Raw genomic sequence first — 19,590 nt, 5'->3', positions numbered from 1 at the left:
GCCTGAAGAGCTTTCCCTGAGCAGTTATCTCTTGTTTGCTGGAGACGTTAGAATCAGAAATGGGATTTGGCGCTTGTGTTCTGATTTGCAACCCTCTAAGGTCTGGGGAAGTTTGGATCTAGATTCAAAGCTTCACTGTTAGGCCCATCATTCCTGCCTTCAGGTGGGATGACTTTGTTTAAGGAGGGCTTATGGGGTTAGCCTCTTCAAAAAGGAGGGAGACATTTCAGTAGAAGGGTGTTTAGCAGAGGAAAGGGCTGATTACAAATAGGGGACAAACAGCAGGGTAAGTTCCTTCCAAAGGATTGTTACACTCCGGTGGTAACAATCAGATTACTGGTACAACCTAGATGTCAGAAGAGATTGGGTGTGTGTAAGATACATACTTTTTAACCTGCAATTCCTAAAACAATAAATCACTGGTGTATGGCAGGTGGCTATGTTACTTTACTTTCCATGTGCTTGCCTCAGTGGTAAATTTGGCCACATGGGAGGCCACATAACTTAAGTGAAGCTGCGGCCTCTTTGGCTTTCCAGTAATGTTGGAGTGTTTTAATTTGGTTTCAGAAGAGCAAAAATGTGGCATTGTGCCAGGTTCATGTGTCACTGATGCTGCATGCTTTGTGAGCAATCAGCCCACATCAACGAGAACAGGTGCGTGCTATGCAAAAGGGCAGGTAAAGGTCTCTCTCCTTCTGGCAGTAGGTTATTCCAATGCAGCCTTAGATCCTGATTCATTAACTAGGTGCATGCCATTTCTGTGAGCTTCGCAATGAAGCTACAGTATCGGTGGGATACATTTTATGGTATTCTTTCTCAGATATCTCCTTTTCTACTCCTGACGGCCATCAACTAAAATGTCGCCATCAAATCTAAGGGTAGTATACATTCCGAAGAGAGGGAGAAATATTGGACAATAGGCTCAATCCAGCTTCCACTAGGATTTTTACTGTTGAATACAATGAGAGCCAGATGATACCCTAGCACTCAAAAATAGCTTTGCAGGAACTAAGCCCATTAACGTGAGCTAGGTCCCTTTGCTATTAATTCCTCTCCTCCACATTGCATCAACCTTCTTTTAGCTGAGGACGGCTGAACGGGATTATCTGCAGAGCCCATTAAATGCTGCTCGTAGATTGGTGGAAGGGCTTGCTGCAGGAGGGAGCAGGCTGCTTGTTCAGGACTCCCAGTCCCAAAGATTGGACCTGGGTCTTCAGCATGCTAATGCAGAGTTCTAACCTGCCAACGGCCCAGTCTGTTGCTGTTTTATGCGTATAAGCTAAAGATGGAAAAGACTTATTGGGTCACCCAGATTAACCCCTTCTCAGTGCAGGGCTGTTTCCTATTGTTATTTATATTCTGGCAACTTCTAGAAGCCCAAACTGAGATCAAGGCCTCACTATATCAAGGCCTCACTATACAGAGTAAGAGACAGTCTCTGCCCTGAAGAGTTTACAGTCTAATTAGGCAAGACCAACAAAGGGTTCGAGGGGAAATAAAGGCGCACAGAGATGATATGATACGTCCAAGGCCACGCAGCAGGTCAGTGAACAGAACCACGTATCTCGACTACCAGCCCAGTTCCCTGTCCACTGACCCACACTGCCTTTGTACACTTATTACTGTTACATCCAATCTGGATTTAAAATGTGGTGGGGTCCCCCACTTCCTCTGGGAGACTATCCCATAGGGCAACAGAGCTCACTGTCAGGAATTCTTTCTTGATATTCAACCTAAATTTGCCCTTTCTTACTATCTACCTTGCAGATACTAGTTCTATGTCCTTTTAGCATGCGAATTATTTCCTCTCCAGTCTTGATGTTTACATCCTTCAAATATTTACAAACCCTTATTAGCAGAAAAAGAAAATAAATAAAATAATTGGCACTTGCTTTGAACGAGGATCATGAAACTCTAATTATTTAATTCACAGTGGGCATGGAAGCATCTCACTGCAAAACAGTGGCACAACTTAATCCCCACCACCACCAGCTCCAAAGCCAGCTGATATGGATTTGAAATTTACCAGGGGGTAGCTTCCCAAAGCCAAACAAGTTAAAGATAATACCAATGAGCTAATAATATTACTACTACTAGAACATAAAGGCTGTGGCCCTGATTTTAGACGTATTTAGATATTACTCCACTCAGCACTGCAATGTCTAACTGACTTAGGAACCTAGGTCCCTTTCAGTGGGATTTAGACTCCTAAGTGCCCAATTCACTTTGATTCTTAGGACTTCGCACTGTTCAGACAATGGAGGTGTGAATAGCAGCATGCACCTAAATGATGCGTTGTCACTCCACTAACAGTACTGCAGATGAAAATTAAAAGGTTCATTGTTCGTGTTAACAGAGCTCTTCAAGCAGGACTACGTTAATTTGAACTAGGAACCTTTTAGTACACGCCGCAGCATCCACACAGGGAGTTACTGAGCAGCACTTTGGTGTGTATTGCTCTTCACATCCTCGTAGTCCAAACAGTTTGGCAGTGTAGACATAGCCTTAGTCATAGGCTCCTAAGTCTCTTCAGTATGGCACTGCTGAGCAGACCAATGCCTAAATATCTTAAAAATCTGGGCCAGAGCTCCTACTCCTTGCAGCGTGGCCATCTTTAAATGTTGTACTTTTACTCTCATCATAAACTTTTCTTTTCAGTCCCGTGGCAAGAACTTGCTCTACTGTGAGCTCATGACAAAATATCAGCCATGTGGCACCACAACTCAGTGCTGCTGCACCAGCCCCATTACACTGGGAGGCTTTAACAACCCATCAGTCAGGGTAGCTGACAGGCCAACTTCAGCATCACTACTCTCCTGGAAAATCCGGACCATAGGGAGCCCTAGTTAGTTCTGGTTTCTAGCTCGACCAACCACATCACAACCCCCATTTCCTTTATAACATTATTATTTCTTAGTACTCCACCCCCATCAGGCAAGAAAGCAACTTCATGCAGAAAGATCACTGTGACAATAAAACTGGGCCCAGCAGGCGGCTCCAATGCAATTCAGGAAAATGACTGTCTGAAAGAGAGATTTGCACCGTCAGGTTGTTTGCTGTAATTCTGCATTGAGCTGTGGTGGGTGAGTGGTGGGTGGGAGAGATGAAACACTCTAACTGCAGCCAAGGCCAGAGTTGAATCCCTGCCACCTGGGCTTCTTTCCGCATAAGCAGGGATTCAGCTCAGGATGAGGGTTATTCAAGGTTGGCTTCCCTCCCTTCAACCCCTCTCACACATACACACACACACCATCCCTGTGCTGCACTAAGGTGAGACACACCCGCTGACAAGTAGGGCTGATGCTTGTCAATGAAATCATTATACCATTTCAGGTACATGCAAGAAGTGAGGCACTTGGTGCATCTTCCACGCCATCTAGCTACTGACATTGTGGTATTGGAGCACCAACCTGGTACCTCTGTGAAGACAGTGTTACCTCTTCAAAACTTCTAGCTCCCACTGGCTTAAAATAAAGGAGTCCAGAAGTTGCTTGTGTGTTCAGATCACTGTGCAGTAACTTGTTGCTCTTGGTGGACCACCTAGGTATGGTATTTTGGTTCTGATTTAATTTCATTATTGGGAGTTAGCTATACAGTGAAACATAGATAAGAGAGCAGATACTGTAGAAGGCTGATTATTACCACAATAACTTTTTTGCTACGAGTTCTATAGGACTATGTCATTTTCTGCACAACACCTAAAGGTGCCTTATGAAACCAACAAACAATAATGACTTCATTCTGTGTTACTGATATTACATTTTCCTATTTTTGTCCCCTGCAAAATGTGTTGTACTAGAGACAACAGCCCATTTCATATTGTACAAAACCAGTTCAAGACAGTCTATTTATTCAGTGTGCGGAACATAGCAAAGGAATGTTTCTGGTAATTTGACAACACTGTGTTTAAGGGTTTTTGCCAAATTCTGATCCATTTCCCAGAGCTATGAAATAGATTAATTAATTTAGAAAGTTTCAAGCTAGTTTTCTGGAATGCTGAAAAATCTTGCACGGTACTGGTATCATTTCAAGGGGTATAACATTAATTAAATACATCTGAGTTAAATGCACTGGGAATTAAATCTCTCAGCTCTGATCTTGGAGGCTGCTTTATAATTTGGAGTTGTAGCAACTTTTTACAGTTCAATCCCTCCCTTCCTCTCATGTGTCTGAACTCAATTAGAACCAGCCTGAAAAATTAACATACATGAGATTTAAATCAAAATTTACAAACCAGCAATAATGTTATTCAGTTTTTCATTGTTATAAATTCTTAAAGTTCAGTTTAAATAAACACCATGTACTGAGTCCTTAAACACTGTTAACAATATAAACAGCATTTAACAAGAATGCAAGATGTTCAATTTTATGAAAATTACATCTGCAAGTTGTTAAAGGGGAATCTACAGGAAACATGTCAAACAATGCTGTTCATTGTGCACACCACTGAAATAACAAGACTGATGCATCTGGAGTCAGTTACTGGCATCGCACTCAAATAAAGTATTGCATTGCATTTAATAAAGTAAACATTATTAATCAAGAGGTGGATGTAACAGTGTGCCATCCAGTTGCTGTGTTATTCATTTAATTACCTTCTTGAGAGAGGACAATGAACTTTGATGATTTGATGGCTTTGCCGTCTAGAGTCCAGGTGACAGCTGCAGGGGGATCAGAGGAAATCCGACATTGTAACACTAATTTTTCACCATCCACTACATGAGTATCCTGGAGCTTCTCTGTAAATGATGGTGCCATTCCTTTGCTGTCAACTTTCTTCTCAGTTATTCCACCATCTACCATCGAGCACCCATGTGCACAGTTTGTGTCATTCTTCTCCTCCTCTTTCACCTCTGGTTTGGCATGCTGAGCTTCAGAGTTGGTGCTGGCATTCTGAGCCACAGAATTGGTGCTGGTGTCCTGAGCTTGGGTATTGGTGCTGCCATTCTCAGCTGGTGGCTTCTTCTTCGAGCCAAGCACAGATCTGAAATCTGGGGTGGCTGGTTTAGGGGGTGGCACCTTCTCCGGCAAGGAGACTTTGGGGGTGCCCTTCTTGGCAAGCACCGCACGGAAGTCCACCTGCTGAGGGCTGTGAACTTTCCTTTCCTCCTCCGACAAGGTCTTGGGCTTGACCTGCCGCTGCAGGTTAGCGCGGAAGTCCATTTGCTCAGCTGGGATTTCTTTCAGCTCCTCCTCAGAAAAGCTTTTAGTGTTGACTTTCTTCCCCAAAATGTCACGGAAATCAAGCTGCTCTGCTTCCTGCTGCCGGAGCCTCTCTTCCGTGTGCTCCCGGGTTTCCACTCGTCTTTTGAGTACCCCTCGAACGTCTTCCTGCTCCTCCTCAGCTGGTCTGGTGTCACCACCACTCTTTCTGAAGCCACTGATTCTGCCGAACGTTAGTGCACCATGATCACCACCATCTCTTCGTTCTCCAGAGCTGGCTGGTTCCCTACCACTGTGATCAGCAAAAGAAAACAGAAAGACAGCCAGGAAAGGGGCTGGTTTAAAATGTCAGGGAACAATCTCAGAGCAAGGATGAAATGTGTTTATAGAAGGGAAGTTTGATTAGAGGAGCACACTCCATTAGTTTATTGCATCAGTGATGACTTCAGGAGCCATATATGGGCACAATCAAAAAAGATCTCTACACGGGCTTGGTACAATATGCTTCAACTGTATGATGAAAACAATTTGTTGGGTCACATTTGGGGATTAGGTTGAAATGCAGCCAGCCTCTGTCTGGAAGGGCAGAGAATTAGCAGAGCAAAAATAGATAGAACCCACCCATGCAAGTCCCTGGGAACTGTACTCACTCTCTGTGCATTTCTCCTCCGGAAACTGAACTTTCTCTCAGCATCAGAGACACCTGGCAGCTGCATTCTCCCACTTGGTTCCTGAAAAGTTTAAGTGAAATTGGAAATAGGATATACCTCACCTCCCACCCCCAACAGAATAAGATGCCTGAGATAAATTGCTTTGTGTTCCACTAAAATACATCAAACCCAGTGTGTCCCTCTCCTTTTCTGATAGGAGTGTTCTGGTGGATGGCTAAGTTGGTTAGGTTACTATTTGTCTGGATGATTGGTATCTCCAAAAGCTGTTGCTAATTGGCTGTTGCTTGCATTATGGAATGAATAAACACTCCCACCCTCCTTCTTAAACCAAAGCACACTTAAAGAATGAAACAGCCCCACACAAACAAGCTAAAGAAAAACAAATACAAAAGCTGGAAAATCTAGGCAGAGGAAGAGGCTATTTTGCAATGTTTAAAATCTTTCCAACTCTGCCCTAGTGTTTATATGTTCAGATCCAAGCTTTTAACTTTCCTAACGCTAAGATAGTAAAAGCAGGGTCTCATTCCCCCTTGCCCCTCCCCAGCCAACCAATCAGAACACCCAATCCACATGGATTGCTCCAGCCTGTACATGTTTATATTAAAAAACATAAAAGTGTCACCATATATGGTGCTGAGCCCTTATTCTTCCTTTTGCAGAGGAATGCCACAGATGCCTTTTGTAAATGGCTCCCATTAAAGAAGTCATTAGCGTGCTTCCCTTCCCCCACTATGCTTCTCCAGCAGACATAATATCCTCCTAACTGCAAATGGCTCATCTCCACTTAACTTAGGAGACTCCAAGTGCTAAAGTTCATGTCCCTGGCAATAGTACAGTCATCCTGACTGCACCTTGTGTTGTCATTTAAAAAACAAAACAAAAACACATTAATCAACCCCTTTCCAATGATTAAAGACCATGGTGATATTTTATTGGTGGGTGGATTTTTGGTCCTTTCCAGTCTAGGCAGAAACTCATAACTGGACTGGAAACTCCTGGACGGATTTTTTTTTTTTTTTAAACAAAGATGATATATATCCTGGAAACATTCTCAGGACGTGTGCATGGAAACTTAGAGGTTATTTTTTCCCAGCTCTTCCCTTTTCAAAAGGCTTTTACTTAATAAGACCACCACAGAACCCCTTTTGGCCCATTATGCACTGAAGTTTTAAATATGGATTTTAAAATTGTTTAACCTGAGCTACCAGAAACTGAGTTTGCCTGGCCAATTTTTCAACAGTACTAGAAAATGTTTTCCTAGACAAGGCCCTGTTTATATGAACACCCTTTAGAATATACTATACACCGGCCACCGACAGTACCAGGAGGCGTGAGCCAGAGTGACATCGTTCTCCCACTACGAGAAAGAGACCAAGTGACCTTCTCCGTTGGATCATATGAACTGGAACCATAAACTCCCTGAACATTAAATCTCACCAAATGAGGGTCAATCCATCCTCACCATCATATCCACTCATTATTATCCACACCTGAACATAGCCACTTTATGAACTTCATACCCTCATATCTCAATGTCTGTACTTTGATGCATCAACCTTTTACCCCCAATTGGGGATATTGCAGATTATGTATTCCTCATGCCACCTTATCTTAAACCAAACTTTGCACCCTCGATAATCTGTATGTTATTCCCTGATAACCAGAAACTTCTATGCTCAAACTCTGTTCACTATAAAAAGAACAGGAGTACTTGTGGCACCTTAGAGACTAACAAATTTATTAGAGCATAAGCTTTCGTGGACTACAGCCCACTTCTTCGGATGCATATAGATTTTTTTCATGAAGTTGATGGATTTCCACTCCATACGGCTAAATGCAGTGCCTTGCATAATGACAGGTTTCAGAGTAGCAGCCGTGTTAGTCTGTATCCGCAAAAAGAACAGGAGTACTTGTGGCACCTTAGAGACTAACAAATTTATTAGAGCATAAGCCATGTCAAGGCTGCTTCCCCACTCTGAACTTTAGGGTACAAACGTGGGGGCCTGCATGAAAACTTCTAAGCTTAACTACCAGCTTAGAACTGGTCCGCTGCCACCATTCCCAAGTGGATTCCCTTCCGTGGGAAGCCTTGAGAAACTCTTCACCAATTCCCTGGTGAATACAGATCCAAACCCCTTGGATCTTAAAGCAAGGAGAAATTAACCATCCCCCCTCCTTCCTCCCACCAACTCCTGGTGGATCTATATGCATCTGAAGAAGTGGGCTGTAGTCCACGAAAGCTTATGCTCTTACAAATTTGTTAGTCTCTAAGGTGTCACAAGTACTCCTGTTCTTTTTGCGGATACAGACTAACACGGCTGCTACTCTGAAATCTGTTCACTATGTTTTTCTTTAACATCATCTTAATAAAATTTTTAAATCTGTTCAACACAAATGGTCCAAGCCTCTGTGACTTACAACAGTATGACATAGCGGTTAGAATAGGGTTACCATATCTCATAAATAAAAAAAGAGGACCCTCCACCGGCCATGGCCCCACCCATTTCCCCACCCCTAGCCCCGCCCCAACCCCACCCCTTCCCCCACCCTAACTCCGCCCCCTCCTCCCTCCCACTCCCAGCCAGGGGGAAAGGGCTGCCCCAGTGCTACCAGCATCACGGTTTCCCGGGCAGCCCCCAGACCCTGCGCCCCCAGCCGGCGCTTCCCCAGCGCAGCTGGTGCCCGGGAGGGGAAGCGCCCAGCCGGGGGCGCAGGGTCTGGAGGCTGCCCAGCAAACCGTGAAGCCGGTAGCGCTCGGGCTTTGGGCAGCCCCCATGCCTCCGGACCCTGTGCCCCCAGCCGGGCACTTCCCCTCCGGGGCTCCGGCGGCTCTGCGTAACTTACACTGTATAAGTTACACAGAGCCGAAGAGGAGCAGAGCCCCCACAGCTGGAGGCTCTGCTCCTCTTAGGCTCTGTTTAAGAGCAGGGCTGCCCCAGCGCTACCGGCTTTGGGCAGCCCCCGTGCCTCCGGACCCTGCGCCGCCGGAGCCCGGGAGGGGAAGTGCCCGGCTGGGGGCGCAGGGTCCGGAGGCAAGGGGGCTGCCCGAAGCCGGTAGCTCTCGGGCAGCCCGGTTCTTAAACAGAGCCTCCAGCGGCTGGGGCTCTGTGTAACTGACCCTGTGCCCAAGCGCTACCGGCTTCGGGCAGCCCCGTGCCTCCAGACCCTGCGCCCCCAGCCGGGCACTTCCCCTCCCGGGCTCCGGCGGCGCAGGGTCCGGAGGCACGGGGCTGCCCGAAGCCGGTAGCGCTCGGGCAGCCCGGCTCTTAAATAGAGACGCGGGGACTGGAGCCTCCAGCCGCAGGGGCTGTGTGTAACTGACACAGTGTCAGTTACACAGAGCCGGGCTGCCCGAGAGCTACCGGCTTCGGGCAGCCCCGTGCCTGGAGACCCTGCGCCGCCGGAGCCCGGGAGGGGAAGTGCCCGGCTGGGGGCGCAGGGTCTCCAGGCACGGGGCTGCCCGAAGCCGGTAGCACTCGGGCAGCCCGGCTCTTAAACAGAGCCTCCAGCGGCTGGGGCTCTGTGTAACTGACACTGTGTCAGTTACACACAGCCCCGGCGGCTGGAGGCTCCAGTCCCCGCGGCTCTATTTAAGAGCCGGGCTGCCCGAGCGCTACCGGCTTCGGGCAGCCCCGTGCCTCCGGACCCTGCGCCCCCAGCCGGGCACTTCCCCTCCCGGGCTCCAGCGGCGCAGGGTCTCCAGGCACGGGGCTGCCCGAAGCCGGTAGCGTTCAAGCAGCCGGGCTCTTAAACAGAGCCGCCATTTTCCCGGACATGTTCCGCTTTTTGGCAATTCCCCCCGGACGGGGGTTTGACTGCCGAAAAGCCGGACATGTCCGGGAAAAAGAGGACGTATGGTAACCCTAGGTTAGAATCAATACAGAAGGTCCAGCACAAGGCTATATTTTTATAATGGTAATCTATTATACCGGCGGGGGGGGGGGGTGCGGGAGGAGTGCGGACTCCAGGAGGGAGTTTGGGTGCAGGAGGGGACTCTGGGCTGGGGTAGGAGTTGGGGTGCAGGACGGGGGTTGGGGTCCTGGTGGCGCTTATGGCGGCTCCCAGGAAGTGGCCGCCAGGTCCCTGCAGCCTTTAGGTGCATGGGTGGCCAGGGAGACTCCGCGTGCTACCCTCGTGCCTGCAGACACCACCCCCACAGTTCCCATTGGTCGCGGTTCCTGGCCAATGGGAGCTGCGGAACTGGCGCTGGGGGCAGTGCGCGGAGATTCCCTGGCCACCCATGCACCTAGGGGCTGCAGGGACCTGGCGGCTGCTTCCAGGACCCACAGGGAGCCTGCCTTAGCCCCGGGGCCCCGCTGGGCCGCCAACCAGACTTTTAACGGCCTGGTTGACAGTGCCAACAGGCACGGCCATCCCTAGCTATTCTGGGGCCCTACGCAGCCCCCACCCCCGCGGGGGGGGCAGGCCTGCAGGGGGGGCTGGCTTGGGGGGCGGGGGGAATCACCCCCCAGCACTCACCGGTAGCACGGCTGGGGGCAGGTTGCTGCACTTCCCGCCACCAGTGAGTGCAGGCCCAGCCCTGTTGCAGTCCTCAGGGAAGTGGGGGCGGAGCTGGGGCAGAGCACAGTGGGGGCTTTGAGGAAGGGGCAGAGTGGGGGTGGGAAAAGGCGGGGCTGGGGCAGAGTGAAGGGGAAGAGACGGGCAGGGTCTGGAGCAGCGTGCAGCTGCGCAGGGCACCAGGAAATTTGGTGCCTCACGTTTCCTGGTGCCCTATGCAGCTGCGTACAGAGCCGCCCTTACCCATACGCCAAGTATGCAGCTGCGTAGGGCACCAGGAAGCGTGGGGCACCAAATTTCCTGGTGCCCTGCGCAGCTGCGAGCTGCTCCAGCACCTGCCCGCCTCTTTCCTAGGACCTCCACCCCTGCCCTGCCCCAGCCCTTCCTCTTCCTGCTCCGTCCCCACTCCATCCCTTCCCCAAAGCCCCCGCCCTGCTCTGCCCCCGCCCCTTCCCGCCCTGGTCTGCCCCAGCCCTGCTTCTTCCCACCTCTGAGGAGTGCAGCAGGGCCAGGCCGGCACTCACCAGCAGTGGGAAGTGCAGTGACCCGGCCCTAGCCGCGCCGCCAGTGAGTGCTGGGGGACGGTTCCTCCCTGCTCCCCAAGCCAGACCCCACCCCATGGAGGCCTGGGGCCAGCCCCTCCAGCCCCGCAGAGGCCTGGGGCCCCACCCTGCGGGGGGGGGGGCCTGCATAGGGCCCCAGAATAGCTAGGGACGGCCCTGGGTGCGTACTTTGTGCAGGGGTAGGAACGGCCCTGCCAACAGGAGTTGCCAGGGTCCCTTTTCAACTGGGCACTCCAGTCGAAAACTGGACGCCTGGCAACCCTACTTGGGGGAAGGAGTGGGCAGGGAGGGAGGCCTCGGGGGCAGAGGCCAGACAGGGTTGGGGTGGAGCATGGTGGGGCTTCTGGGGGAGGAGGTCGAGCAGAGGCAGGCCTCCGGGTGGGCCCATGGTCTGGGCCCAGCCTCCCCAAATGGAGGAGTCACGAGCCGCCCACGGTCCAACCAATCCTAAAGAAACCACTGCTTGATGCTAGAGATTTTGTAAACTACTTCCTAATGTCCAGTCTTCCTTTGGAAGCAAGTAAATTAAGAAAACAGGAGAACAGCAACGGTCTCCAACATCACGTGTTAAGCTGCTAGTGTACTGGATTCCTCTCAACCAGGCTTTAAGCCAGGCATGGTATTGGGACAGCACTTTTTGTACTGGTGGATGAAGCCCTCCTGTTGTTCACAGGCCAGGGACGGTACTTCTAGGCTCATCTTAATGGACCTTTTTGCAACATCTGATACCCAAATAATATTCCTTTCCCACCTCCAAGAAGATTTCAGCATGAATGGAAACACTCTGAAATGTTGCAGGTCCTTCCTTCAGACCAGTGCCAGAGGAACCATGGAAGTCACTCCCACATGAGATAAACGACCATGGACCTCACTATTTTCATTACTGAATGCAGAATCCATTCATTACTTCAGCTTAGCTTTCCTTCTACAAGTTTTTCACACATGCAAAATAAACAAAGTAAAGAAAAAGTCCTATAAACTACCCAGCTATTTCTCCTACAGTCTGGGAATGGAGGAGGGGGAAAAAGGGGGGGAGAGATTTCTATTTTTACATACTTGGGAAGCGTTCGGATACTATGGTGATAGTGGGCCACATAAGTGGCTAGATAGATAAAACCATCCTGAGGCAGTTTCCTAAATCCTTTTTTATGATCTACAGGTTCTAGCAAATGCCTGGGATTTGGGACCACTGGCTTCATGCCTTGACTCTGTCACTGCTTCATGGTGTCCTTGTCCAATTGCTTTAACTCTCTGAGTTAAATCCTGGCTCCAGTGAAATTTATGTGCTTTTTACCATTGATTTCAATGGGGGCAGGATTTTACCTTTGTGCTTTAACTTCACCATCTATAAAATGGGGATAATATGACTTACTCACTTTTGCAAAGTGCTTTGAGATCTTCAGATTAATACGGTGATATAAGTGCAAAGAATTATTATTATTTAGGAGGGACTGGATGACTCAGAGGATTAATAAGAGGATATTAAGCATTTCACATACAGGATGCTGGTTTGACTCGAAGCTAGGCTGAGAGTGGCAAATTTTTTTTAAATTATTTTTTGCATTCCTGCAACTTATTTTATATATAATATAAATATAAATGAAAACTCTCCATGTTGGGATCTTATACGCTAAACAGCAGCCAGAGGCAGATTTCAATGGCTGAGTTACCACAAACCCTCCTAATGCTGGAATTATGTATAGGTCTCCAAGTGTAGCGGAGTTTAATGGCTGCACTATTAAGAACCGTGTTTGGAAGTGTTGGATTCTCTAGAATTGCTCTGCATAACAGTGCTACACAGGACTTATCTTTAAAATGTCAAAGAATTTAAAAAACAAACAAAACCCCAGCTGTGAAGCCTGAAGCGATTTTAAAAATAGCTTCTGTCCTAATTGTAGGATGAGTTTTCTCTGGAATGGCTTTTATGTTCAAAATATCTTAAAATGCTAATTTCTTGGCAGGATCTATTCAAATATTTTCACTGTACCTCAGGTCTGACACTTCCTGTATGTCCCCAGAAAGTGGGAAGCAAAGAAGCACAGCTAGCTGAAGTAAGGGCCATGTTGAGGATTCCTGCTGAGTGGTGGCGTGTGAAACAAGGATTGCAGACTGAATTATGCTTTCTAAAAATTAACTGAAAAAGGGCGAACAAGTTGACCTCTAGCTGCAGCTCTTGTGCTTTAGGGACGCTCATTGTGAGGATTCAGAATAGAGTTTGGCAACTCTCTGCTTGGAGGCAGTTACATGGGAACAACATCCAGATCATGAAAAGTTTTAACCCTAAGAAAACTCACAAACCATACTGGGCCAGATCGTCAGCGTCAAAGGAGCTACACTGATTTACACAGCTAAGGATTGGGCCAAAAGTGTTTTTATACCTTTATTAGGGTTTGGCAACTTTGCAATGGAAAAGGGGACAAGAGAGGGGAGGTCACGGCTTTCTTCCTTAAAAACACACAGCATGTTGATAGCAGAGCACCGGATTTGATCAGAAATGAGTAACACATTCCCTCCGGACCATTGTTCCTAAAGAATAACTGCCACTGGGTGCAATCTGATGCATGCCAATTGCTCTGCAAATTACCTTTATTCAATAAAATTCAAGGTATCCCCGGCTTATGAGGAGGGGGAGCTACCTTTAGGTTTTCTTCACACCCTCAAAAACTCTATATAAAGTAATCAAAACTAATCAAACTTTTCAAGGAGGAAGAAAGAGCAATTGTTATTGCTCCATTTAAATGGGAAGGGCTCGGCTACTATGGGGATAGGGTGACATAAGCAGAGCAGAGGATTTGCAGGAGAAGCAAGAGGATGATTCCTCAGCTCTCTGTTGCAAGACTGTGTTATTATGGAGACAATGGCTTGGCTTTAGGATTTGGGGGCTCCTCCAATTACTCCTGATCTCCCTGTTTACATCGGGGAAGGTGCATCAGGAAATAGAGAGCTTTGTAAAGAAGCACAGAGATTTTTGCAAGATGAGATGATGATAAGGTGTATCAAAGTAGGCATCACTGACAGAGTGTGTGGGGGGGAGGGGGGAAGAAGGTGTTTCCATTTCCTATAGTTAAAAAGCACTGCTTACCTTTAATTGGCTAAACCAATTTTTCTTTAATTCCCGGCCCAGGATCTGATTTACACTGTTGTATCAGCAACCGGATTCTGCTACCTTGTCTCTCAACTGAGCAGAGTTGCTGTTGCAGCGATACAGGCTGCTGTTTTCCATTTCAATGGCTGTAGCTCAGGAGCGGGTGACTCGATCCCTCTGTTTATACTAATTTGTGGAACACCATTCCTATGGCCCTTTACAACAACATGTCAGCAAAACATTGCTAAGGTAATGAAAACAAACACAGCTACCACAAAGAACTGAGTTCTGTTTAGTTTTAAAACAAGGAACAGTATCAGCTTAACCACTGTCCCTTGACATTCAGCATTCCACCCCCAAGGGACAAGGTAAGCAAATAGTCCAGTTAGCATTTATGGAAGGAAAAGAAAGGGAGCTAAATAATAATCACTGATAGAACACAATGACCAGACTGGGTTGTATGCCTGTGTGAATTAACTGGGACACAATGGAGTGGAAGAATGAAGATAAGAGGCCTAAAGATTTTTAACATATTTTTTGAATATGTGGGTGGTCAATGCAAATGGAAAATTGGGGAAGACATGAATAACATTTGGTCGTGCTTAGAAACCTCAGAGAAAGGCATCTTAGAAACACCTAAGATAGATAGACAATCACACTTGATCAGTCTCTAATTCTTAAAGGTGTCCCTGTAGACGTCAATGGGAGTTTTGCCATCAGCTTCAGGGGGCCAGGATGTCACTGTGCAATTGCTTTAGGGCTTGTGCAAGGTGCTATATAAAATGAATATGAGAAATGGCAAAGTACATTTCATTTGAAGAAAAATAGACTTAGTTTTAAGATCCTCTGGAACAGAGGGTCCTGTGGCACCTTTAAGACTAACAGAAATATTGGGAGCATAAGCTTTCGTGGGTAAGAACCTCACTTCTTCAGATGCAAGTCAGGTTCTTACCCACGAAAGCTTATGCTCCCAATACTTCTGTTAGTCTTAAAGGTGCCACAGGACCCTCTGTTGCTTTTTACAGATTCAGACTAACACGGCTACCCCTCTGATACAAAGATCTTCTGGTGCACTATATTACCAGCCTGCTCTATTGTTCGGATTTCTCAGTTATGCTATGTGATGGGGTATCCACCCCACACAGGACTGGAAGGGGTTAAGGTGGCCAGCTACGCCTATTAACTTCACAGGCTGCACCTGGAGGAAGAGCCACGGTGCAAGGAATTGATTATAAGCAGGTTCAGCTGGGCAGGAATAGGAAGGGCCTATAAAGCCAGGAAGCTGGCAACAGAAAGGGGCTGCTGCTGGGAAAGAGCAGTCACTCCCTGGAAAGAGGGAAGAGGGTTTGGCGCTGGTACTCCCAGGGAAGGGGGGACCACCAAGAGTGATAGGAAGCAGTCCAGGGAAGGAGCAGTGAGGGCTGGGAGAGTAAAGAACAGAACTGCTGGGCTGAGGGTCCCTGAACTGGAACCCAGAGTAGAGGGTGGACGCAGGTTCCCCTAACAGCCGTTGAGGGAGTGGCACCTGAGGCAGTGAATAGGTCCCAGGAAAACTGCCTAGGGCTGCTGAAGGAAAGACTTTGATATACCCCCAGAAGAGGGAGATGCCGAGTGCCCTAGCCTGAGGACTGAGTCACAAAGAAGACACTTCAGTTCCTGGGCTGAGAGAGGAGTGACAGACCTGAGAGAAAGATAGAGCTAATCCCCAGAGTGACGAAGAGGAGGCACCAGACTACCGGTGAGTGGTGCAGCCCATCACATGCTCTCATAAAATCCAGTAGCACTGACACAGAAGCATCCGGCCCTCTCAGAGCCATGCAGTTAAAGAGAAGGCAAACAGACTCAGCTGTCACTGCCCCAGATAATGTTTAGATTGGCAATAAACATATTTCCATACTCCACAAACAATCGCGTGTGCAGGACAATGTGGGCTGCTCATGAACTATTCATGTTGGGCCAGATTCTCAGCTGCTGTCAATTAGTGCAGCTCCATGGAAGACAATGGAGCTATGCTGATTTATACCAGCTGAAATTTCTTCAGCTATTATTTGTAGTGAGTGGTTGGTTACCTAAAGCGCATGGTTTTATTTCTGCTCCCTGAATGGTAACTGAAACTTTTACAAACCAGAGGAGTGTAATCAGGGATTTCAAAATTCACCCAGCAATAATTCCAACATAGCTTTGTTATGGAATAGAACAAACAAAATGAGTGCACTGATCCTTGTGTGATCCCCAACAATTCTTGTTGTAAAAGGATTAGGGAATAAACTAACTTTTATGCAGTCTCTCTGTTATGCTGTCTTCAGTTTGCTATTTCATGTCTGCATCAAGCCCACCAGAAATCTCCTATGGCACTGGCTTTGTTACAGAATTTTCTGCTCTTAGCTGTATTTTCTAGTCTATCACGTTTATGGTATGGTAAGCCTTCCATTTTAGGTATGTCCTCGCTGCAGAATTAGCTTGGGTGTGCCACACGGCAAAGTCACACTTGAGTTACTGTGTCCTCACTAGTGCTGTATTCACCTGTGTGTCACTAGCACTTCTGGGGACATGCCCCATGGTTTTATTGTGCTGCAGTAAGCTGAGCCACTCCTAGTGTCTGTCCTTCTGGGCGCACACAAGTCACGGACTATCAGCACTTGAATGATTAATCCTGTGTCCTCACTGCAAGGTCCGTTACCAGCCTGAATAAAAGCAGAATATGGGCTTCCACACCCTCAGTCAAGCCACCTAGCATGGGTTGAAAGCATCACTTAAGCTGAGTGAGAGGTTTTTGTGTGAGGAGGGGAGGCAGGGTTAGGCGAGTAAAAGCCCAGGCTAACTCTGCAGTGAAGACATACCCCAATGAATCAGTGTTGTGACTCCATGTTGGCCATGACATCCACAATCAGATACATATATTACCTTTGCCGCTGCCGCTAGCCAAGCTTGATTTTTCCTCCCCCAGCATCTAAAAAAGAAAATTATGCCCCTACTCTCTCCTTCTCTCTGCCCCCTTTTTGTCTTTCAAATGCACCTCATTTCCTATCGCAGCTTTAAATGGGTCTTTTGACCTGTCACATGGACTCAGCTACTTTATTATTCACAAAATAGTACTTTACATTTCTACAGCACTTTGATTCAGGGATCACAAAGCACATTACCACCATTTATGAACCCCTATAACATCTGTTTTATAAACGGGTAAGGAGTTGCACCAAAAGATTAAATGACTTCTCAAGGTCACACAGGGAGTCAGGGGCAAGACCAGGAATAGAACTCAGTCCCCTGCTGTAACCATTGAGCTAGACTCCATCCAGACCTTTCCAGAAGATCAGGAACCAGCCAGGGGAGGACGGGTTACACTGAAAGGCCATGGCTGGCTGTTGGGAATAACAGGCATGCTGTCCAGGACAACACCAGGTAAGCCAAGATGAGTGAATGCAAGGCTGTGAAGAGGCAGCATGAAGTTCTGTGCCTTCCTAGGGTGGTGAGAGGTTTTAGGAAAGGAAGACGTAAATGGGAGAGGTCTTGTTTTGTTCAAGGGAGGGATGCCTGGCTGCAGTTTGGGGATGGAAGTGGGAGAGGGATGAAAATAACTACATCAAAGTGCTCCAAGGGCTGGGGAAACAACAAATCTGCACCTCAAAAAATGGCTACCAGGTATTTGTTTTGTGGTGAACGTACCTGAGCTGGATTTCATACTGTCCAGCCTGACGGTGCTGCACATTCCTCATGATCAGCGTGAAGATGTCCTCGTTTTGCAGGATCTCACACCCTGCTCCCGGCATTATTTCCTGCCCATCTTTAAACCAGTGAACTGTGGGGAAAGGGTCTCCAGCGATGGCACAGGAAATAAGGACATTCTGTCCAGGAGCTGCTGTCACTGATCGTGGTTTGCTAATGAACCAGGGTTGAATACCGTCCTGAGGTTCTGCAGCACACAAATGAAGGAGCAATGTGGCATTCAAAAAAATAAGCAAGAGAAATGGCCACACCTAAGTGTGAGCATCCAACTGACTACACTACATACAAAGTAACCACAGGGTTACAAGGGAATTTTGAACACTTTAGGGTATAATCTTCTAACCTGATAACACAGCTGGCCTTTAGCCTTGCAAGAAACTCTTAGTAATACTAATATTAAGCAATGATAGATCACATTATTGGCCAGATGTAGGCCCATGTTACAAAGTTGCCCTAAATGGAGAACTGAGGATTTCTCTCTAATGTAGGGGGACATGCTGGGAGCAGGTGTGGAGTCAGTGGAATGTGATCCATGGGGCTGTTACGAGCTAGTGTAGCAGATCTGCCATGAGGCTGAACCCTGAAGGTGAATCCTGGGTCGGGCAGAGGGGGAAAGACAGACAAAGCCACCTCTTCATTGCAAACCAAGGCGTGCCAGTCACCGGTCTGCTGCATCCAAGGCTTAAGCCCTATAGCCTCCAAATCATTTAGAAACATTAATTTATCAGATAACTCCTGGGAAACAGATTTCCCATTTTAAGGAATCTGGCACAGAGGAATTCAGGACAATGTTTGGAACTCCTCTCTGATTTTGGATGTCCAAATTGAGACATCTTGGGCCCAATTTTCAGAAGTACCGAGCACCCATAATTCTAAATAATATGAATTGGAGCTATAGATGCCTCACATCAACTTGGGCCTCCAAAATTTAAATAAATAAATAAATTAATTAATGGAGATATTTATCTCCTAGAACTGGAAGGGACCTTGAAAGGTCCAGCCCCCTGCCTTCACTCGCAGGACCAAGTACTGATTTTGCCCCAGATCCCTAAGTGGCCCCTTCAAGGATTGAACTCACAATCCTGGGTTTAGGAGGCCAATGCTCAAACCACTGAGCTATCCCTCCCCCAGCAAAATCAGAGAGGAAAACTGAATGAAGATTTGACTTATTGAGGGCCCCAGTGGAAGAACCAAGACTGGAGTGCTTGAAAACTTATGGCTGTTTCTCATATACTAAAGTGACTTGACCATGCGACATCCCTGTATTTTTCTTTAAAAAGAGATGGTACTGAGTGCACCTAAAGACCCAGGCACTTAGCTTAGGGCAGAGCCCCCTCCCTGTACTTCAAACCACATTAAGGATGGGATTTACATCACACAGAAGTTGCCTTCACAGACTTCATTTATGGGGTTGTTTTCAAATTGCAGATTCCACGTATTCCTCACACATTATTCTTATGGTGCTAATAATAAAAGAAGCCAGCATGCCTGGCTCCTGGGCAGGTTTTCCAACTGCCCAGTGCTTTAATTAGAAAGAAAAACAGCATTAAATGGTTTACAGTAAGTCCATAGCTAAGTAAGCCTTGATGATCAGAATCTGAAGTGGTATTTAGCAGAATTCTTGCACTGTCCTTAGCAATAGTGTGCAGGGATGAGGTTTTTAAACTATAATGGGAAATCCCATAGTAAAAATGGAGAAGTTGCTTCTGCTCAACATCTCTCTTAACCCAGACACACAGATCTGAGTGCTTGCAGTATCCACCACAACATACCTTACATACACCATCTACTTTAAATAGACCCTCATCCAGCAGACTGGAATGCTGTCCTTTGTGCTCTTCCTAAACTTGGAAGGTTCAGAGAG

At 47.3% G+C, this 19,590-nt stretch overlaps 1 protein-coding gene across 4 annotated transcripts in view; it reads right to left on the bottom strand.

Moving 5' to 3' along the window:
• The window catches only part of MYLK (myosin light chain kinase), a 305,994-nt gene that overhangs the window by 93,151 nt on the left and 193,253 nt on the right, over positions 1–19,590 (bottom strand). For 3 of the 4 annotated variants that reach the window (XM_054044298.1, XM_054044297.1, XM_054044296.1), the window contains 3 exons: positions 17,667–17,913; positions 5,814–5,894; positions 4,596–5,455 (listed from right to left, as the gene is read on the bottom strand). In XM_054044298.1, coding sequence (XP_053900273.1) covers positions 4,596–5,455; positions 5,814–5,894; positions 17,667–17,913 — 1,188 coding nt within the window. Of the gene's footprint in view, positions 1–4,595; positions 5,456–5,813; positions 5,895–6,456; positions 6,576–17,666; positions 17,914–19,590 lie in introns of those variants that run through there. The other variant, XM_054044299.1, reaches the window with a different exon arrangement.

The sequence above is a fragment of the Malaclemys terrapin genome, chromosome 11 (genome assembly GCF_027887155.1).
Source record: "Malaclemys terrapin pileata isolate rMalTer1 chromosome 11, rMalTer1.hap1, whole genome shotgun sequence".
Taxonomy (NCBI): Eukaryota; Metazoa; Chordata; order Testudines; family Emydidae; genus Malaclemys; species Malaclemys terrapin.
Note: the sequence above shows the minus strand (reverse complement) of the source record. Positions and strands in the feature narration are given on the sequence as shown.